Source organism: Podarcis filfolensis (genome assembly GCF_964270895.1).
Source record: "Podarcis filfolensis genome assembly, chromosome: 4".
In the NCBI taxonomy this organism is placed as follows: Eukaryota; Metazoa; Chordata; class Lepidosauria; order Squamata; family Lacertidae; genus Podarcis; species Podarcis filfolensis.
This window is the reverse complement of record NC_139607.1, coordinates 99,084,520-99,107,375: the sequence shown is the minus strand read 5'-3', so window position 1 is coordinate 99,107,375 and position 22,856 is coordinate 99,084,520. Positions and strand designations below refer to the sequence as shown.

The 22,856-nt window shown below is 45.2% G+C and overlaps 1 protein-coding gene and 1 long non-coding RNA gene across 4 annotated transcripts in view; one reads left to right on the top strand and one right to left on the bottom strand.

Moving 5' to 3' along the window:
- Nucleotides 1-22,856, bottom strand: part of LOC310760694 (uncharacterized protein) — a 58,150-nt gene that overhangs the window by 17,595 nt on the left and 17,699 nt on the right. Inside the window, exons 4-5 of one of the 3 annotated variants that reach the window (XM_083609681.1) lie at nucleotides 9,900-9,982; nucleotides 5,759-5,885 (exon numbers count right to left, since the gene is read on the bottom strand). The exons of 1 other annotated variant lie outside the window; for it this stretch is intronic. In XM_083609681.1, the coding sequence (XP_083465807.1) occupies nucleotides 5,759-5,885; nucleotides 9,900-9,982 (210 nt within the window). Of the gene's footprint in view, nucleotides 1-5,758; nucleotides 5,886-7,244; nucleotides 8,804-9,899; nucleotides 9,983-22,856 lie in introns of those variants that run through there. One more of the 3 variants, XM_083609682.1, reaches the window with a different exon arrangement.
- LOC310760963 lies at nucleotides 19,426-20,531 on the top strand. The gene is made up of 2 exons (XR_014547128.1): nucleotides 19,426-19,823; nucleotides 20,404-20,531. It is a non-coding gene; the product is annotated as an uncharacterized lncRNA (long non-coding RNA).

Sequence of the window (22,856 nt, the reverse complement as noted above, 5' to 3'; positions counted from 1 at the left end):
GCTCACTTCCCTTTAACCCTTGCCAAGCCGAGTCCCTCCGGCTCAGCCCTCTCTCGCTTGGCAGAACCTCAGATTCTTATTATTTTTTATGGATTAAGGGGGCAGCTGCCCCCCTGGCTACGCCAATGCCCAGATATCCTTTGGGGGTGAGGCTCTTGGCTGGACTCTGAGCATCTCCCTCCCTTGGCCAGAAACCAGAGGAAGAGCTTGCAGGGAAAAGGGCTTTGCAGGAGGCAAGGAAGCTCCTCCTAGAATTCAGGAGTGGAGAGATAGGAGGGGATCCCAGGGTCATCTAGTCCAACCCCCAGCAATGCAGGAATCTCCCTAAAGCATCCATGGCAGATGGCCGTCCGATCTCTGCTTAGAAACCTCCAAGGAAGGAGAGTCCACCACCTCCCAAGGGAGACCCTTCCCCTGCCAAAATGAGTAATAATGAGTAATAAATTAAATGAGTAAATGAGTAATAATTTCTTATGCATGCTTTTCATACTAATATACACAATTATGCCATTTTCCATTCCATAAATGCTTAATTGCTAATTTAATGGATTGAAAATGGATGGTTGTTGTTATGTTTAGGGAAGCTTTTAATATTTGATGGACTATCGTATTTTAATATTTTGTTGGAAGCCGCCCAGAGTGGCTGGGGAAACCCAGCCAGATGGGCAGGATATAAATATATTATTATTATTACTATTATTACTATTATTATTATTATTATTATTATTATTATTATTAAATTGATCAGGTGAGCTTTCTCCTTTCGAAAGAGGAAGGTGGAATCTCCATGGCTGCTGATAGCATAATGTTAAAAGACTAGGGAAATACGGGGAGCCCTAGAGCATCTGCTTGGAATGCAGAATGTCCCCATCAGTGTAGAACAGGGGTCCTCAAACTATGTTCCCTGGCCTGAATCCAGCCCGTCAGGGTCGTGAATCTGGCCTGCACGGTCATTTCAGAACCCACCAAGTGTCTGAGGCTGAAAGCATCTCGCCGCCCGCTCAGTCAGTCCCTGTGAGGTAAACACCACAGGTGTGGTGGCGAGTCTACCAATGAAAGGCCAGGGGTTTTTGCCCGGGGACGGGGAAGTGCTGTCTTTTGGCTTGAAGAGGTTGGCGGAGGAAAGCAGACTTGGGTCGATTTGGTTTCCTTACGTATTCTTTAAAGGTGGGAGAAGGAAGTATAGTCCTATTTTTGTGAGTGGCGCAGCGGTCTTTCCACTCCTGTGATTTACATGCTCTGAAAGTTGGGATCTGTTTTGATATTTAAATTTTAAAAGGGTGGAATGGAACTGGATATTGACCATCTCCTTAGCCTGGGGAGCCACGTTCTGGTTGAAGGAGGCCAGGATTTGCCCCCAAGGCCTGGGGTGTCCCTCCCCTGTAGTAGGACGTGGAATCCAGGAGGAAACTCTTGGAATAGCCTTGCCAGGTGCTCAGGGACGGACTCACCTGTCCCCATGTCCCTATCTTTGCAGATGTGCTGCAAACTGTGTTAAAATGTGACATCAAGCTTTATTTACAGTGGAAAATAACAAAGAAACATGGCGTGAGCTGTCTTCCACAGCTGTCTCCTCCTCGGTCAGAGTAAAAGAAAACAAAGGATGGAAGTGATTTACAGACTGACTTCCATTCTTACACAGACAGTACAGAAGGTGTAAACATGGATATCATTTTACACTAGCAATGGGAGAATGAAATACTGACAGTTTGACCCCCAATTTGCTCCACAGCCAAAGTTGGCAACCCTCATGGTCCAGGAGTGCCAGGGACTCTGTGGTGAGGGCAGTGGGGGCCGCTTTGGCCCAGACTGGCCCCTGACTCTGAGGCATCTTTCCTCCCGCAGGACCTCCGATGTTACGCCCTCTGTGACAATGGGGAAGAGCGGAAACTAGCGGCCAACAGCATCTCTACTCAGCTGGCCTTTGCCCAAAGGTTCCCCCATCTCAGAGCAAGTAGCTCTCCCTCATGGATTCAGTCCTTTCATCACTTCCATCTCCCCAAGAGGCTTCCAAGGCTACTCATCCTCTGTAGTTGAGAACAGACCTAACTGAAAAGAACAGCTTCCTCTTCTGGTGACACCAGAAAATTCTAGAAGATATTCACCCTTTCCATAGCATTATGGATGCACGATTCCCACAGACAAGTTTCCCACAGACAAGTGGAATCTCACCGCTCAGACTGGGGTAGTTTGCAAATACAAACACACACACAATAATTTGTGCCTGTGCTTCTAATAGATAACTAAGTGTGAAGAGCATGTCATGTGCTTCAGCAACAGCCCTCCTGGAAATAAGGAAATGCAACCCCCATTGCTGGTCGACTCAAAAAAGCAACAAGGGAATCTGCTCTGGTGTCCCATGAGGTCTGTGGGGCCCTTAAGTAAGAGGAGCCACTTTTAATAACTGAATTAAAGAAATTTTAACATAATAAAACATTCATATTACATTTTACAATTTTAATTAACACCCCCCCTCCGTGTCTTTCTCCAACTTCCCTTACTGGTTTATAACACCTCTGTTTCGTTTGCTTATAATTTTGTATTCCTTATATATTAAAATGAAGATTATAACATTTGTCTCTTCCTTCTCATTTTTACCTCATAATTGTATTTTCTGTTTGTATTTGTCCACTGTAATTGTATCACTCAAATCCTGCCAGTGAGTTCATTTCTATGCATTGTTTCTGTATATACATCTTAAAAGGTTCCCAATCTTTTAAAAAGTCAGTATTGTCCTTATCTTTAAGTCTCTCAGTTAGCTTCGCCATTTCAGCGTATTCCACCAACTTTTCTTGCCAGTGTTCTTTCGCTGGTATTTCATCGCCTTTCCATCTTTGAGCTAGTAAAATTCTGACCGCGGTTGTCGCATACATGAATAGATTTTTCTTATCTTTTGGTAAATCCTGCCCTAAAATACCTAATAAAAACGCTTCTGGTCTTTTAACAAAGATTTTTTTCATTTCATTATAGAGCATCTCCCAATAGGTGGAGCCAGGTGGGCCCAGGTCCAGGGGGAGGGGGGTTGCCATGGTGACAAGGACCGCAAACTTGCAGGCGGCCATTTTAGGTTAGTAGTGAGGCGAGTGGAGGAGAGAGCAGTTGGTGGCAGTTGACGGAGGACAAGGCGAGGCAATCAGTGGATTCTTATTGTCTCTCTTTCTAATTTCGCTTCTTATTTCATTTATTACTTGTTTTTCTCTTCTTGAAGATGTGCCAGAGGCTTTCTTCATCCAGCAATGGTGAGTATTGGAGGAAACAAGAGTAGGGAGAGCATAGCTGTCAACGTTTCCCTTTTTTGAAGGGAAATTCCCTTATTCCAAATAGGATTCCTCGCAAGAATAGGGAAAAGTTGACAGCTATGAGGGAGAGGATCCGAAAGACCTGCTCCCCGCTGCCAGGGCTCTTTGCCCCCCACTCTGTACTCTCAGCTGTGAGGAACTGACAGCCTGACTTTTGCTGGAGCCAGAGCAATATTTCTTGCTCCAGGTGATGCAGAACTGCCAGGCAGCTGCCCTGAGAGTCCTCCACGCCCTTCAGGTGTCCAAGCACCGGACAGTGGAGGCCGTTCTGGGGAGGGACCCCCATGGGGAGGTGGGGGAGGGAGGGGCTTTGGGGAAGGGGTTGTCCGTCTGCCGGAGAGGAGGACCCTGCTGGCCTAGGTTCACGTATCCTGTTTGAAAGGGGAATCATTGTTGGGACTTCTTGTGAAATTCTGGGTCAGGAGTGCAGTTCCTACAATGGAGGCATGTGCAACACTACTACACTGTGGAACTGTAGTAGGCTCCAATTTGGACTTTATGAACATATGTGGAACAGTAACTAGCAGACATTTGGTTTTTATGAATGAACTGATTTATTGCACTTTATGTGTTGTTTATGTGCAAGATAAACATTTGATATTGTGATAAGAATATATAGAAGAGTATTGTTTATGTGAATCCACAGCCGGTTACGTCTTGTGTTTGTCGAATGTATTTCATGTAACACAAGGTTTGATGCTGTTTTGCAAATTCCTAGAATGGAGGCATGTGCAACAGGTCAGTCGCGATCTACTGGTGGATCCACAACTCTGATCACTGCTCCCTGAGAAAAGCTCAACAACTCTGGGCAAAGACAATGGGTAGATGACTGGCAGGTTTTTTATTACTGGGAGTAGATCTCAGCATCTTGGAAGTTGGACGTCCCTTCTATAATGCATAGGTAAAGGTAAAGGGACCCCTGACCATTAGGTCCAGTCGTGGACGACTCTGGGGTTGCGGCACTCATCTCGCTTTATTGGCCGAGGGAGCCGGCGTACAGCTTCCAGGTCATGTTGCCAGCATGATTAAGTCGCTTCTGGCGAACCAGAGCAGCGCACAGAAACGGAAGGCGAAGGGGTAGATTTAAGAGACCAAATTCCCAAGGGCATAAAACCTCTTCAGTCAGTTTAAAATCCACTTTCCCAGTTTGATGTCCTAAGACATATACCTCATTCAGCCCACATTTTACCAGCTTCCTCACATAAATCTCACAGAGGACTCTGTCAAAAGCCTTACTGAAATCGAGGTGCACAATTTCCACAGCAGTTCCCTGATCAACAAAGTTTGTAACTCCATCCAAAAGAAGAAAAGGCGAGATTTCTCTGGCTTGACTTGTTTGTGAGAAAGCCATGCTTTCATCCTGTATGTTGTAAAATCTTCAGGCCTTTAAGAGTTGGTGCCTATTCCCTACACCCACAGGTCTCAGGATGGTTACAAAATAAAAAAACAACAACCCGAAACACCACATATTAAAAGGGAATTAGATGTCAATCAGCCAAAAGCCTGGTTAAAAAGGTGCAGATTTGCCTGGCTCCTAAAGCTGTATAATGTTTTTTCCGACCATTCTATGGATTCTTTGATGGGAAGTAAGATTGGCAATCTGACTGAAGCTCTTTCCACATTCCACACACTGATAGGGTTTCTCCCCTGTATGAATTCTTTGATGGGAAGTGAGATTTTGGCTCTGACTGAAGCTCTTTCCACATTCTACGCACTGATAGGGTTTCTCCCCTGTATGAATTCTGTGATGGGAAGTGAGAGAGGAGCTACATGTGAAGCTCTTTCCACATTCCTCACACTGATAGGGTTTCTCCCCTGTATGAATTCTTTGATGGGAAGTGAGAGAGGAGCTATTTCTGAAGCTCTTTCCACATTCCACGCACTGATAGGGTTTCTCCCCCGTATGAATTGTTTGATGGAAAGTGAGACTGTGGCTGTGAGTGAAGCTCTTTCCACATTCCACACACTGATAGGGTTTCTCCCCTGTATGAATTCTTTGATGGGAAGTGAGAGAGGAGCTTTCAGTGAAGCTCTTTCCACATTTAACACACTGATAGGGTTTCTCCCCTGTATGAATTCTCTGATGCTTAGTGAGATTGGAACTCTTCCTGAAGTTCTTTCCACATTCCACACACTGATATGGTTTCTCCCCTGTATGAATTCTTTGATGGAAAGTGAGAGAGGAGCTCTGACTGAAGCTCTTTCCACATTCCACACACTGATAGGGTTTCTCCCCTGTATGAATTCTTTTATGGGAAATGAGAGAGGAACTATCTGTGAAGTTCTTTCCACATTCCACACACTGATAGGGTTTTTCCCCTGTATGAATTCTTTGATGGGAAGTGAGATGGGAGCTCTTCCTGAAGCTCTTTCCACATTCCACGCACTGATAGGGTTGGTCCCAGAGAGGTATTTTTTGAATTTCCAGGCAGATATGACAATCCCACAGGGAGCCTTACCAAGAGAGGCCAATATCCCACAATTCTCCTTCATGACGTCCTTATGCACAGCTCTCTGGTCAGGATCCAGCAACGCCCACTCCTCGTCCGTGAAACAAACAGCGACATCTTCAAAGCACACTGGACCCTAAAAGAAAAAGGGAAATGTCCTCCTCTGAGACAGCAGAAATATGATCTGCTACACAATGCTCTGTTGTTTCCTTCCTGTTAATAATAATAATAATAATAATAATAATAATAATAATAATAATAAATTATTTATACCCCGCCCATCTGGTTGGGTTTCCCCAGCCACTCTGGGCGGCTTCCAATAAAAACTAAAATACAATAATCTCTTAAACATTAAAAGTGTCCCTAAACAGGGCTGCCTTTAGATGTCTTCTAAAAGTTTGGTAGTTATTTTTCTCTTTGACATCTGGTGGGAGGGCGTTCCACAGGGCAGGTGCCACTACCGAGGAGGCCCTCTGCCTGGTTCCCTGTAACTTGGCTTCTTGCAGTGAGGGAACCGCCAGAAGGCCCTCAGCACTGGATCTCAGTGTCTGGGAAGAACGATGGAGGTGGAGTCGCTCCCTCATGTATACTGGACCGAGGCCATTTAGGGCTTTCAAGGTCAGCAGAAACACTCAGAAACGATCTGAGAGCCAGTGCTCAGAAACGATCTCAGAGCCAGTGTAGGTTTTTCAAGACCGGTGTTATATGGTCTCAGCGGCCGCTTCCAGTCACCAGTCTAGCTGCCGCATTTTGGATTAGTTGTAGTTTCCGGGTCACCTTCAAAGGTAGCCCCACATAGAGTGCATTGCAGTAGTCCAAGCGAGAGATAACTAGAGCATGCACCACTCTGGAGAGACAGTCTGCGGGCAGGGAGGGTCTCAGCCTGCATACCAGATGGAGCTGATAAACAGCTGCCCTGGACACACAATTGACCTGTGCCCCCATGGACAGCTGCGAGTCCAGAATGACTCCCAGGCTGCGCACCTGGTCCTTCAGGGGCACAGTTACCCCATTCAGGACCAGGGAGTCCCCCACACCACGCCTCCTGTCCCCCCAAAATAGTACTTCTGTCTTGTCAGGATTCAACCTCAATCTGTTAGCCGCCATCCATCCTCCAGCTGCCTCTAGACACTCACACAGAAATTTCACCGCCTTCACTGGGTCCGATTTGAAAGAGAGGTAGAACTGGGTATCATCCGCATATTGATGGACACCCAGCCCAAACCCCCTGATGATCTCTCCCAATGGCTGCATGTAGATGTTGAAAAGCATGGAGGAGAGGACAGAACCCTGAGGCACCCCACAAGTGAGAGCCCAGGGGTCTGAACACTCATCCCCCCCCCCACTTTCTGAACACGGCCCAGGAGGAAGGAGTGGAACCACTGTATGACAGTGCCCTCAGCTCCCAGCCCATCAAGACGGTCCAGAAGGATGTTATGGTCGATGGTATCAAATGCCGCTGAGAGATCCAGCAGAACTAGGAAACAGCTCTCACCTTTGTCCCTAGCCCGCCAGAGATCATCGACCAGTGCGACCAAGGCAGTTTCAGTCCCATGATGAGGCCTGAACCCTGACTGGAAGGGATCCAAATGGTGCACTTCTTCCAGGCGTGCCTGGAGTTGTTCAGCAACCACTCACTCAATCACCTTGCCCAAGAATGGAAGATTTGAGACTGGGCGATAGCCATATTGGCAGCATCTAAAGATGGTTCTTTAATAAGCAGTTTGATAACCGCCTCTTTCAGCGGGTCTGGGAAGGCTCCCTCACAGAGAGAAGCATTCACGACCCCACGAAGCCCATCTCCCAACCCTTCCCGGCTAGCTTTTATAAGCCAGGATGGGCAAGAATCAAGGAGACAGGTGGTCGGTTTCACTCGTCCAAGCAGCCTGTCCACATCCTTGGAGGTAACAGATTGGAACTGATCCCACACAATTGACTAGACAGGACACTAGCACTCTCCTGCCCCGGCCCTGCTCCCACGGTGGAGTCTACCTCTTCCTGAATCTGAGCGACTTTATCTGCAAAAAACTTTGCAAAATCATTGCAGGAGATCATGTGGCCCATACTGGGCCCCAATGTAGCAGGTGGTTCCACTAAATTGCGAACCACCTGAAAAAGTCTCCTGCTGCTGTTTTCTGCAGATGCAATAGAGGCGGCGAAGAAAGTCTTCTTCGCCGTTGCTACTGCCACTTGGTAGGCTCGGCATTGAGCTCTAACCCATGTCCGGTCAGCTTCAGAATGAGTTATCCGTCACCGGCGCTCTAGCTGTCTCAGTGATTGTTTCATTGCCCTCAGATCCGTGGAAAACCACAGGGCTGTCTGGGCTACATGCAGTCAAAGAGGGCGCTTCAGAGCCAAACAGTCAATAGCCCTGGTTAACTCCACATTCCAGCGGGCCACCAGGGAATCAGCTGAAAGGCCATCAACATGGGATAAAGCATCCCCTACCACTCTCTGGAAACCATTTGGAGCCATTAAGTGGCGGGGGCGGACCATCCGAATCAGTCCCACCTCCCTGCAGAGGGGAAGGGTTGCGGAGAAGTCCAGTTGCACCAGGAAGTGATCTGACCATGGCACTGTAACCCCTCCTCCCCACCCACAAAGCCTGGGTTGCTGTGCGTAAGAGAAACCTGGTGGGCAAGCAGCGGCAAGGACAGGCCCATCAGCTTCATCCAACCAAGTCTCTGTTACACATGCCAGATCAAGTCCTCCATGCATGATCAAGTCATGGATGGCAGTGGCTTTATGAATCATTGACCTGGCATTGCACAGCAGCACCTTCAGGTCATGTGGGTATCGCTTGCTGATTCTAGTATCCGTCCGGTCAGGACCAGGCCTGGAGGCAGGGATAGTCCTCCAACAATGACTAAACCTGCCTCCTCTGTAATGACGTGGTCTAGTCTTAGCGTAACTCCTCCTCCTACCCGTGATCACTGAGATCGGTTGTCCCAGTGCATCCCCCCCCCCATGGAACATGCCCCAGCCATTTTGTGGGCTGGGACCCACTCCCTGGCAGCCCTGACACCTCCCCTTAAGAATAAAACCCTTAAAAAAAAAGAACCCACAATAAAACAATACAAACAAAAAACTGTAAAAATTACAAACACATCAAAATCAAAAAATTCCCGAGCCCAACCAGACATCCATCCCACCCCCCACAAAAAAAGTAATCAAAAGGGAAAAAAGAAAATTTTAAAAAACATTTTAAAAAGAACATTGCGCTGCTCCGAGTCCTCCTGGCCAGCAGGAGCAGCAGCAGCAGCAACTGTCCTTATGAGGCCTGTCAGGCCCCGCCCTGGGCCAGGTGGTGAGTGCCAGAAGCGGGGCCCTCAGGCAGGGGAGTTGTTTCAAGAGGATTGCTTTGCCGCACATTTTATTTATGGATGCTTATTTTATTCTAAGTTTTAATTATGCGTATTCTTTTTTGTGCAAATAGGTTGTTCTCCACCTTGTGTTTTCCAAGTCATTCTTCCCCACTGGAAGGATCCACTTTCTCCTCCCCTCCCAATGCCCTAAAGTCAAATTCCAGGGGTTCGTGGGGGCATGGAGAGGGGGAGGAATGGGGGGCAGGCCCCATTTTGCAGCCGATGGGGCTGGTTAGGTGAATCCAGGCCACTATTTGTTCTCATTTGCCCACTGCTTAGAAACCAATCTGAGCATTCCGTGATCAATCTAGAAATGAAATCAGCCTCTTTTGGATGGCCATCTGTCTTGGATGATCTAGCAGAGATTCCTGCATTGCAGGGGGTCTCTCGGGTCTGAAAGACAAGCAGGGATGGTGGCTTCTGGCAAAAGGAGAGGGAGCCACCGGTGGCTCCTCCTTCTCCTGACTCACCTCTGCCTCTCGACCTCCCTCCTCCCACTCACCTCCTTCCTCTTCTGCCTCTGATTCTGCACTGCATTCTGCCACAGAGTCTCCTAGCTCACTAAGCCTTATTACCACTTCAGCTTCTGAAACCTCCTCTTCCCAACCTTCTGCCTCTTCCCCCTCTGACCGCCAATCCTTCTTCTACCTCTACTTCTTGGGCTCTCAGCCGTCTTCCATTCCTGGTTCCCCAGCTGCTTCCTCCCACCACTCCTCTGTGCCCAACCAGTTCATGACATTGCTCCATCCCTCGGCCTCAGTCCCCACAAGGCAGCTTCCCCTGACCTGATCTGGTTCCACAGCTGCTGCTTCCCTTCTGCCCCCATGAAAAGGTGGATCAGGAGGTCTTCCCGGCATCCTTCTGCCACCTGCAAGAGAAAAAAGGTAAGCAGGACGCCTGGAGTGCCTGCTTCTCTCACAGGTGAAATAGGGCATCTCTAACTGCAGATGGGCTTTTGAGAAAGACTTACCTGCTGAGAGCATTTGAATGTTTGTGCCCATTTAATATGTTTGTTGTGCAGAAATACATCTCCCCTCCTCTGGACCCTTCTTCCCAACTGTCTCCCCCCAAAACAAGATGAAATGAACCCTGAGATGAGTTGGAAAACAAACAGAATGAGACCAAATGGAGAAAAACCACCTTCCTCCTTACCCAGTGGCCTCTCTCTAGTGTCCAACGGAGGCCTCTCTGCCTCACTGGAATCCAGGTCCATTTCTGCAAAGAGATCCTTTCCCTGAAAAAGAAACAAGGATTCAAAACAGAGAATGGTGAGAAATGTAGGAAAGAGAATAACAAAGACTTGAAGGGAAGCCCGGGCAGACATTTGTCTGACAATACAAGGAACATAATAAATATTCTGGAGAAACTACAAGTGAACATTAACACTAAAGCTGTTCTTATATTTGTGGACGCGGAGAAAGCTTTCGACAATATTTCCTGGAGCTTTATGAAGAAAAATTTACAAGGGATGGGGGTTGGTCAGGGGTTTGAGAATGGTATAGGTGCAATTTATTCAGAACAAAAGGCTAAGTTAATTGTGAACAACGTAGTTACAGAAGAATTTAAGATAGAGAAAGGAACACGACAAGGTTGCCCAATTTCCCCATTGCTTTTTATATCTGTTCTGGAGGTTCTGTTAAATATAATTAGAAGAGACCAATTGGTTAAAGGTATACAAGTTGGAGCAAAACAGTACAAATTGAAAGCGTTTGCTGATGATCTGGTACTGACATTACAGGAACCAGAGTCCAGTACTAAGAGAGTACTGGAACTAATTCAAGAATTTGGCCAGGTAGCAGGTTTTAAATTGAACAAAATGAAAACCAAAGTGCTAGAGAAAAATCTAACAGAGATCGAGAAAGAGAGGTTCCAGAAAGAGACAGGATTAACACTGGTTAAAAAAGTGAAATATTTAGGGGTGAATTTGACAGCTAAAAATGTGAACTTATTTAAGGACAATTATGAAAAATGTTGGTTGGAAGTGAAAAAGGATTTAGAAATATGGTCAAATTTGAAATTATCAATGCTGGGCCGAATCGCTGCTATAAAGATGAATGTATTGCCTAGAATGTTGTTTTTGTTTCAAACACTGCAAGTTATAGATAAGATGGAGTGTTTCAAGAAGTGGCAGAGAGATATCTCAAAATTTGTCTGGCAGGGCAAGAAACCTCGAATAAAATTTAAGATTTTAACTGATGCTAAAGAAAGAGGTGGATTTGCCCTGCCGGACCTTAAACTATATTATGAAGCAGCGGCGCTTTGCTGGCTGAAAGAATGGCTACTTATTGAGAATACTGATATTTTGGATTTGGAAGGTTTTAACAACGTATTCGGATGGCATGCATATTTGTGGTATGATAAGGTCAAAGCACATAAAGCATTTAAGAATCATATTGTCAGAAAATCTCTTTTTAATGTCTGGATAAGATATAAGGATTTATTGGAAAATAAAAACCCAAGGTGGCTGTCTCCAATGGAAGCGAAAGCTCAGAAAAAACTCAATATGGAGGCCAGTTGGCCGAAAGAATATATGTTAAAGAATATATGTTAAATAAATTATTGACGGAAAGCAGGAAAGGTTAAATTACCTTGTTTTAATAAAATATGGATAAAAATTTGGGAAAGATGGAAAGGATTTGCTGAAATAACAAATTGAAGCAGAATACAAAAAGGGAGGTGTGAGGAGGTCAAAGAAACAAGCTAATGAAAGTTATACTATAGAAGGTTTAAACTAATTTTGTGTATTTTTTTATTGTTTGATTGTTTATTTTTTGTATTTGTGTTGTTTTCTTGTTATTGTTGGTGTTATATTGTCAAAACTTTAATAAATATTACTTTAAAAAAACAAAAACAAAGGAAAGTCTCTCTCACCTGCTTTCTCTGTTCCTGCTTTCTCTCCTCTGCCTGACTCAGGAGGAAACCTTCGGCCAGGGCTACCGCCTGGGAACTGGTCTCCGCTCCGCATTCCCTCACCCAGCTCTCCATCTCCGGGGGAAGGACAGCCAGGAACTGCTCCAAGATCACCAGGTCCAGCATCTCAGCTTTTGTGTGCCTTTCTGGCTTCAGCCACTGATGGTCAAGGTGGTAGATGTTGGGATACTGCCAGAGAGATAAGATCCATCTGAGCCCCAAGCTCGGATGCCGGACGATCCATCGACCTCCCGTAGTCAGGCAATATCAGCAATTCAGCGACACTAAGCCTCTGGCTTAGAGCACACTCTTTCAGCAGAATTCACACAACAGAAGTTGCACAAGCATGAGAGCAGAACTGCATATTTACAGTTTTATTCAGCGTAGGTCAGAACAAAGAAATCATGACCGTCTCCTCCGACTGCTCAGGCAAGACAGCCAAAAACGAAACGAACAGACAAAACATAAACATCCTGTGAGACAGGAAATACGCAGGGTGTTACACAAACATCCTGCTGCCTTTTAAGGTGGAATGGAAATATCCTAACATCCTCCCCCTTTCCGTGTAACCTGTAGTACCTGTGGTTCAACCCAATTGCAACCTTTGTACGTAAACCTTAAGTTGTTCTCTGTTAACAACCTTAGACAACAGATCAGCAGGAATTTCATTTCCCGGCATGTAGGACACTTGAATGAGTCCTTTCTGAATACACTCTCTTGCACGATGTAGCTTAATCTGCAAGTACTTGGTCCTTTGCTTGCAACTCTCCGAGTTCAGCAAAGCCAAACAAGATCTATTGTCTTGATACACTTGTATAGGACATTTCACAGAAACCCCAATGTCCTTAAACAGTTGCATCAACCATTCACAATCCATGAGTGAAAATGACAGAGCATTGAGTTCTGCTTCACAGGAACTTAGGCTAACCGTTGTCTGCTTTTTTGCACAACCAGTCAAACAGGCAGTGGTTGTACATGTAGCATACTCCAGAAGTGCTTGTACCATCCGTGGTGTCACTTCCAAAACTTGCATCTGCAAAGATTTCAAGACCTCCAGTCTTCTGACTGGTGAACCTCAGCCTGTAGTGCATAGTCCCTTTCAAATACCGGGCTATGCGCTTCAGAGCTTTCCAATCCTGAACAGTAGGATTGTTAGCATGTCTGCTCAGCAGGTTAGTGCTTACAGCAATGTCAGGTCTCGAACATCTAGCAATGAAATTCAACTTGCCTAGAATGCATCTGTACAGCGTTGTGTCAGAAAACGCTTCAGCAGTACTATCTACCTGGTAACCTGTCACCATCGGTGTGTCTGCTGGGTTTGCATCAACCAAATTCAACCTGGTTAATACATCAGTAATTTTCTGTGTTAGGTGTACCAGAAAATTACCTGCTTGGTCTCTCTCCACCTGCAGAGAAAGATAGTTGGATACCTCACCAAGATCCTTCATGTCAAAGTGCTCCTTCAGCTGAGCTAGGGTGCTTTGGTAAAAAGCCTGATTCTTCCAAAACATCAGAAGATCATCAACAAAACATAAACAATACAGTTTGTTTTGCCCCTCCTCCTTGACAAACACACACGGATCAGCTTTGCCCTGGTGAAAACCTAGAGAAAGCAACGTTTCAGTGAGTTTTGTGTTCCAACACCTGGCACTCTGCTTGAGACCATACAAGGATTTCCGCAGTTTACAGACAATTCCCTTCTGTATCTGCATCCCGTCAGGTGGAAGCATGTACAGCTCCTCCCCCAGAATCCCGTACAAAAAAACTGTATTAATGTCATGATGGGAAACATGCATTTTCTCCTCCGCAGCGATCTTGAGCATCAGCCGAATGCTCTCATATTTGACCGTGGGTGAGTAGGTCTCGTGGTAATCCTGCCCTGGTACCTGTGAAAAACCTCTGGCAACCAATCTGGCTTTGTGTCTGACAACCTTGCCATTCTGGTCTGTCTTGGCCTTGAAGACCCATTTGCTGCCAACCAGTCTCATCCCTGGGACTACCGGTACCAGCTCCCAAGTTTGGTTCCTGTTCAAGGAATCAACTTCAGCCTTCATGGCATTAAGCCAAGGCTCAGCATCTTTAGAGGTTAACTCCTGGACCTCCTTGAAGCTTGAAGGTTCCCACACCTTCTCTGAGCTACTAAGAACAGCAGTTGCCATCTTAGCAAACTCATCAGCAAATCTCTTAGGAGGTTTGCCTTTGGTCGCCCTTTCAGACCTGCGAACCAGACGCAAGTCTTCTGGACTCATCTCCTCCTTCTTAGGAGAATAGTGACCAATGGTGAACAGTGGTTCTTCCAGTTCATTGTCAGACTCATCAGATGGTCTGACTGAGGCCTTTGCGCTCTTGTAGTCTGCTGTGTCATCACTGTCACTGACAGCAGCAGCAGCGCCGCCCACTGAACTGGAATCCGAACTCTGATCATCATCATCATCATCATCATCATCATCATCATCCTCAGTTTCCTCAGCTTTCTCAGCATGATCTGCTTTCTTCACATCACCTTCATCCTCCTCTGGGTAACTCTGGAAAATTCCCACATTTTCCCCCCACTTAGGATTGTACTCAACACTCCTTGTGAACTTTATGGATTTAGAGTTAGTCATCCATACTCTGTATGCACCTTTTTCGTACCCCATGAACAAACCATGTGCCCCACGCTTCCCAAGCTTGTTGCTTTGTGGGGTGTGCACCCACATGTCAGAACCAAAGATTCTCAAGTGCTTGGTGTTAGGTTGCTTACCAAACATTTTCTCATAGGGAGTGCAGCCAATAGGTGATGAGAGTCTCCTGTTAAAAGAATAAACAAAATTCGCCAAAGCCTCCCCCCAAAACTTCTCAGGGAGATTGGCATCATGCAACAAGGTTTTTATGCCTTGCAGCAACGTTTGATTTGCTCTCTCCGCAAGCCCATTCATCCATGGCGATCTAGGCGTTGACATGTCATGCTGGATTCCCTTCTCAGTCAGGAAAGCTTCAAACTGCTGAGAAGTGAACTCCCCGCCCCGATCAGTAAACAGACAACCAATACGTTTACCATGAGCATTCTCCAACCAAGCACAGAATGCCTTGAACTTAGGAAATGCTTGCGATTTCTGCTCGAGCATAAACACATGAATGTACCTGGAAAAAGAATCAATTAGAACCATGAAGTACCTTGCTCCTCCCAAAGAGGGCGCTAGAGGACCTACCAGGTCTGCATGAACTAGCTGGTAGGGTTTGGAAGCCTGCCTGCTAGACTCCTTGCCTTTTGGAGCAACCTTCACCTTGTTCTCTGCACAAGATACACATTTCATGTGAAATTTGCAAGGTTTGATGTCCAAACCTTCAACCAACCCAGGCATCTTGGCTAGCGCTTGCCAAGAGAGGTGACAAAATCTTCGATGTGCATCATGAATGCAACCTGCATGAAGAACCTTGTTAGTTTGTGCAACACAACAAGTATCAGCATTAGACACAGCAACATTGTCATCATAAGTTAGACAGAACAAACCATCCATCAACTTTGCATGCAAAATGTCCTCTTTGCCTTTTCTGATGACACAGATAGTCCTCTTGAAGGTAATTTCAAAACCACGCCGATTTAGCTGTGGGACACTAAGCAAATTGTCCGCAGCTCCTGGAACAAAAAGTACATTGCTAATGGTCGTATTCAGACTTGCAAGTTTCACAGTTCCAACTCCTGTAGCTTGCAAAGTCCTTCCATCAGCCAGCTGGACCTCTCCATCTTGAGGTGTGAAGGAGACAAACAGATGGCGGTCTTTGCTGAGATGGCGCGTTGCAACCTGAGTCAACAATAAACCTGGCCTTCCCCTTCGAAGCAGATTTGCTGGCAAACAAAACCTTGTTTTCCACCAGCGCGGGCTTTTGCAGCTTGCCCCCCTGCTCCTGGCCATCAGACTTGCCTTTAGCCTTTGGTGAAGCTGTGCCAGCAAACATAGCCTTGTTTTCCACTGGCGAGGGCTTTTGCTGCTTGCCCCCCCGCTCCTGGCCATCAGACTTGCCTTTAGCCTTTGGTGAAGCTGTGCCAGCAAACAAAGCCTTGTTTTCCACTGGCGAGGGCTTCTCACCCCCCTTCTGCTTCGGGCCATCTGCAGGCTTTCGTCTCTGTTTACGTCTGGTCTTCCGGCCTCTGCAAAGGCTCTGACCTTGGTTCTCACGAGAAACAGAGCTCTCAGCTGCCGACTCCTTGGCTCCCCCTGGAGGCTGGAATGCTGCCTGGGATGACATCACAGTCAGCTCCCCCTGCAGCTTGCAACCGGTGCCCTCGGCATCTCTGCATTCACTAGCATTCTGGGAAACAGCCAGGACCTCCGATGCATTCAAACACTGGGCTGGGATTATTGGCTGGTGGGCCCTTTTAAAGCATCCCACATGTCACGTGCCGTGAGATTTCCAGCAAGCGTCTTTATTTCCTCCAGAGAGACGGATAAGACAATAACATCCACGGCCCTCAAATTCTGGCTCTGCCATTTCTCTGTCCGAGGAACTGGAGGGGCTTCAGACACAGTATGCCACACTCCAAACTGACGCAGCAAACTCTCACACCATTTAGCCCAGGTCTCATAATTGTCCCGATTTAACTTTGGACACTCAGCAGCTTCAGAGGCTTGGAAAAACTCCATTCCACCTCTTAACGCCAGCCGTGAGCCTTTATGCCTCCAAAGACTTCTTATCTTGGCAGCTCATAAATCACGATGCCTCTGGCTCGGCTCCCAGGCCAATTAATTGTGCCGGACATCAAAGACTTCTTCCGCGGCAACGAAAAGCCTTTACTTTCGCTTTTCCCACACATACCTCAGCAGTCTGTCGCTGTCTTACTCTCCTGCAAGTGCCGTGAATCTGGGCCCGAAACCTGTTGTTGGGATACTGCCAGGGAGATAAGATCCATCTGAGCCCCAAGCTCGGATGCCGGACGATCCATCGACCTCCCGTAGTCAGGCAATATCAGCAATTCAGCGACACTAAGCCTCTGGCTTAGAGCACACTCTTTCAGCAGAATTCACACAACAGAAGTTGCACAAGCATGAGAGCAGAACTGCATATTTACAGTTTTATTCAGCGTAGGTCAGAACAAAGAAATCATGACCGTCTCCTCCGACTGCTCAGGCAAGACAGCCAAAAACGAAACGAACAGACAAAACATAAACATCCTGTGAGACAGGAAATACGCAGGGTGTTACACAAACATCCTGCTGCCTTTTAAGGTGGAACGGAAATATCCTAACAGTAGAGTCGGCTGCAAACCTCTTGGGGTCCTTTGGCCTCCTGGCAGCAGAACTGCCTCAACTGCCGGCTCTGCACCTCTGAGCGGAGGGTGTCCTCCTCACCCAGGATCTTCTGCACTAGTGTATCTGAAGAAGTGTGCATGCACACGAAAGCTCATACCAAGAACTAACTTAGTTGGTCTTTAAGGTGCTACTGGAAGGGAAAAAAAATTTGTTTTGAATAATAATAATAATAATAATAATAATAATAATAATAATAATAATTATTATTATTATTATTATTATTACAACCCCCAGCAATGCAGGAATCTCAGCTGAAGCATCCATGGCAGATGGCCGTCGGATCTCTGCTTAGAAACCTCCACGGAAGGAGAGTCCACCACCTCCCAAGGGAGACCTTTCCCCTGCCCAACTGCTCTTAGATGTCCCTCAAGGCAGCGGGTCCTGAGTTCCAGCCCTGCTGAAACAATCGCACTGGCTGCCAAGGAGGAACCAAGCGAAGTTCAAAATAAATAAATCCTATTCTCATCAGAAATGAGTAATACTTTCTTTTCTTTAAAAAAAAATATATTTATTGAAATTTTCAAAAAATAAAAAAGAAAGACAAAAAAGAGAAAAGAGAGAAAAAAGAAGAAAAAGGAACAATTAAAAAAGTTTACATTGCTTACTTTCCATAACCAATTTCCTTGACTTCCCCACACCTGCCCTTCTTGTATTCCAATTCCAATTTTTAGCTCAGCAAATTCTTGTCCAAACACTTTACCTTATTTTCTCTAATTCATTTTAATTAACCAATTTTAACTTATAAACCTCAATCTTTATATATCAATACTTATTCTTAAAAAACTTTTCCTAAATTCACCCCATCAATTTAATTAACCCATTTTAACTTAAAAACCTCAATCTTTATACGTCAACACTTATTCTTAACAATCTTTTTCTAAGGTCGGCCCCAATTCCCTTCCCCAAAATCCCCATTTTTATGTTAGTGGCAAAACCAACTTAATTGAGTAATACTTTCTTATGCATGCTTGTGCACGCATCAAAAATATGCTATTTCCCTTTCCATAAATGCTTAATTGCTAATTCAAAGGACTGAAAATGGATGGTTGTTGTTATTATGTTTAGGGAAGCTTTTAATATTTGATGGACTTCCCAGAGTGGCTGGGAAACCCAGGCAGATGGGTCAGGTATAAATTATTATTATTATTATTATTATTATTATTATTATTATTATTATTACTACTATTGACCAGGTGAGTGTTCTCCTTTTGAAAGAGGCAGGTGGAATCTCCACAGTTGCTAATAGCATAGCGTTGAAAGACTAGTGAAATATGGGGAGCCCTAGAGCATCTGCTTGGCATGCAGAATGTCCCAGGGTCAACCCCTGACATCTCCTGCAAGGGCTGGACGAAATCCCTGCCTGAAACTCTGGGGAGCTGCTGCCAGTCAGTGTAGGCCAGGGGTCCTCAAACTATGTCCCACGGGCCAAATCCAGCCCTCCAGGGTCGTGAATCTGGCCTGCACGGCCATTTCAGAAACCGCCAAGTGTCTGATGCTGAAAGCATCTCACCATCCACTCAGTCCTTGCGTCACACTGAGGTAAACACCACAGGTGTGGTGGCGGCTCTACCAATGAAAGGCCAGGTGTTTTCACCTGGGAACGGGGAAGTGTTGTCTTTTGGCTCGAAGAGTGAAGTGCAGGTTGGTGGAGGAAGGCAGACATGGGTCGGTTTCATTACGTAGATGTTTATTTTAAAGGTGGGAGAAGGAAGTACAGTATAGTCCTATTTCTGTGCGTGGAGCAGCGGTCTTTCCACTCATGCGGTTAACATGCTCTGAATGTTGGGATCTGTTTTGAGATTTAAATTTTAAAGGGGTGGCGTGGAACTGGATATTGACCATCTTCTTAGCCTGGGGCAGGGGTCAGCAACCTGTTTCAGCCACGGGCCGGTCCACCGTGCCTCAGACCATGTGGGGGGCCAGACTATATTTTTGGGGGGGCTGAACGAATTCCTATGCCCCGCAAATAACCCAGAGAGGCATTATAAATAAAAGGGCACATTCTACTCATGTAAAAACACGCTGATTCCCGAATTGTCCGCGGGCCGGATTGAGAAGACGATTGGGCCACATCTGGCCTGGGGAGCCACATTCTGGCTGAAGGAGGCCAGGATTGGCAATCAAGGCCTGGGGTGTCCCTCCTCCCCTGCAGTAGGAATTTGGAATCAGGAGAAAACTCTTGGAATAGCCTTGCCAGGAGCTCAGAGACGGACTCACCTGTCCCCATGTCCTTCTCTTTGCAGATGTGCTGCGGTTGCACATCCCTCCCCCAGGGGTGAGTATTGGGGAGAACCAGAGCAGGGACTCAGACATGCCCTCCTTGCCCCCCACTCTGCACTCTCGGAGGTGGAGAAGCCCTCCCTTCCTGAGGAACTGACTTTTGCCTTTCAGCTGCTGGAGGAAGATCAGCTGTACCTGCCGGAGGTGATTCATCACTGCCAGGCAGCTCAGCTCAGGGGGCTCCGAACCCTGAAGTGCTCCAAGCAGGAGACGGCCAAAGCCATCCTGGTGAGTGATGGGTGGTGTGGGGGACCCTCATGGGGAAGTGGGGGAGGGAGGGGCTTTGGAGAAGGGGTTCTCCGTGTGCCAGAGGAGGAGGACCATACTGGCCTAGGTTCACGTATCCTGCTTGAAAGGGGAATCATCTTAGGGACTTCCTGTGAAAATCTGGGTCAGGAATGCTGTTCCTGGAATGTACAAACACACAAAACGTAACAGTCTGTGGATTCACATAAACAATACTCTTCTATATATTCTCATCACAATATCAAATGTTTATCTTGCACATAAACAACACATAAATTGCAATAATATAGACGGAAGTCCCAATAAATCAGTTCATTCAAAAGACCAAATGTCTGCTAGTTTCTGTTCCACATACGTTCATAAAGTCCAAATTGGAGCCTATTACAGTTCCACAGTGTTGACAAGGATTTCCGGAATAATGCCTTGTTTCGCTCTCATGGGCTTCATTCCTTCTACATATTCTAAGTAATATAAATGACTATAATGTCACAATTCAACATATTTTAACAAATTAACAAACCTGTGTATGGATCAAGTTTGCTTTACATTTGTTGTTTTAAAGGGGTCACTTAAAGAAGAAAACCTTGCAGCTGCAGATTGCTGTCACCTGTAACTAAAATCAATGCTGCGCCTGTCTATATACATTGTAAGACTTGTTGTTCACTGCAGAAACCACTGTGTTATAAGTTCCATTGTCTGGATACTTCATATATGGTATGTACTTTTATAGCACAATTGTTTTTATAATTTTAATTTGTTAAATGATCTAGTGGTCGATCCACAACTCTGGTCACTGCTCCCTGAGAAAAGCTCAAGAACTCTGGGCAAAGACAATGGGTAGATCACTGGCAGGATTTTTATTACTGGGAGTAGATCTCAGTCTCTTGGAAGTTCTGGCATTGTGGCTAGTTCAAGGTACTAGCACAACTTTAATTGCCACTCATCTTTTGTTGATATTAACTCATTTTCCAGTATTTTGCTATTAACATCCTAGCCGCTGTTGTCGTGTAAAGAAACACTCTCTTATTTTCATTTGGTATGCTTATTGTAAGAATATAAAATAGGAAAGCTTTGGTTTTCTTTAAAATAAATAGCATTTATTTTATTTTATTTTACCTTTGGGGACATGTCCACCACATGTGGAATAAGGTTCCCTCATTTTGTCTGCATCTCCAACATTTATTGCTGATATTTATTTATTTTGACTGATTTGGATGGGGTCAGGTACCATCTAAAAACCAGATAGCATGTGGTGAATTTTAAGTCTTTTTTCATAATTTCCCCCATTTTTCATCTTCATTGGATAGCCACAATCGTGTGCCCATTTCACCATCACCTCCTTCACCTCCTAGTCCTTAAGGTTCCAGTCCAGTAACAATCTGTGTGGTTTTGATATCTTTGTATTATTTAATAATATTATTTAAAAACAACGACAACCCGCTGTTGTTCTGTCAAGTCCATTTATTTTTTGTCTGGAAAAAATTGTTTAGCTGGTAATCTATCTTTTTTACTTTTGTTTTCCTTTTATATTTTTTTTTGTATTTTTAGCATATAATAACAGTCGTAATTATATGGAAATGTGATAATAATATTGAAATGAATAAAATGCTTAACTCGCCAAGATTTTTATTGTTTGCGGCTTCCCAAGAAAACTCAAGGAGATTCTCTCCTTTTTGGCTTTTACCTCTTACCTTTATAACTGTGTCTTTATGTCCCAAAAGTCCTGCCCCACCCTCCCGCTTACAGGATATCCCTTCTACAGATGTCAACGCAGACCCAATGGTGGAAAACCCTCAGCCCAATTCCTCGTGACCACAAGACTATTTATTACCTGCAGCAACAACAAAAGACACCAGAGTGGCCACAGCTATCTCTTTCCAAAGGATATAGACTGACAGGGAGGGGGCTGACAAAGGGGGGAAAGTTGAATTGCAAGCACATTCTCTTACCTCTTAAACCTCAAGACTCTGTGCCCCAGGATTGAAAAGATATGTAAAAGATCACGATTGCCTCAAGATAGGCAACTCAGATTTCATTAGTATGTTGTGTGTTATTATGTAGGAATGCTGTGTCTGAGAGTATGCTATTTCCACAAAGGGGGGATTCAATTTTTGTGTATAATTGTTTTTATGTTCAATGTATAGTGTCTTATTGCCTACACCCCAGTGGAGGATTCTCATGCATTTTAAGCTTTCTAATAGATCAGACTATTGCGGAGTCCAGTATTGAGATTAGATCAATTTATGACCACATTTCCTTGCTCCACCTGGCACTCTGCAGTGTGCCAACCTTCTCTATCCATTTTTAAATGGTTTCAAATCCACTTCGCCAAGACAAAGCTTCAGGAGCCATTAAACAGCAGATACATGAAGGTGTATATGCTTTGACTTAGCAGGAATGGTCCCTTATAGAGTTAAAATGACTAATTTGAACAACTGCCCTTTTTAGAATGGTTTTTCACAGACATAAAAGACAGAGTCGGTTTTGTCCTCCCAGACTTTAAATTATATTATGAAGCTGCATGCCTGATATGGATTAGGGACTGGGTGAAGTTGGAAAAGCAAGAAGCATTAGAATTGGAAGGACATGACAATAGATTTGGCTGGCACGCATATTTATGGCATGGGAAAGGGAAGGTACATAAAAGTTTTTATAACCATATAATTTTGAAATCACTAATGAGTGTATGGGGGAGATATAAAGATTTGTTAGAACAGCAACCCCCTTGGTGGCTTTCACCACATGAAGCTTTACTGCTCAAACCACTTGGAAAGAAAGGAAAGTGGCTTACCTATGCTGACTTGTTAAAGGATCAAGAAGGAAAATGGAAACGAAGAGATTACGAGGAAATAAAAGACCATTTTCAGAGTTGGTTACAAGAAGACAATAAGAAATGATTTCGCTACACAACATCTAGATTTCAAAAGGAAGTCGTAGAAGGGAAAGGGAAGTTGCTGAAAGGTGCATATAGTATTCTGCTAGAATGAGAAACAAAAGATGAAGAGGTGAAATCAG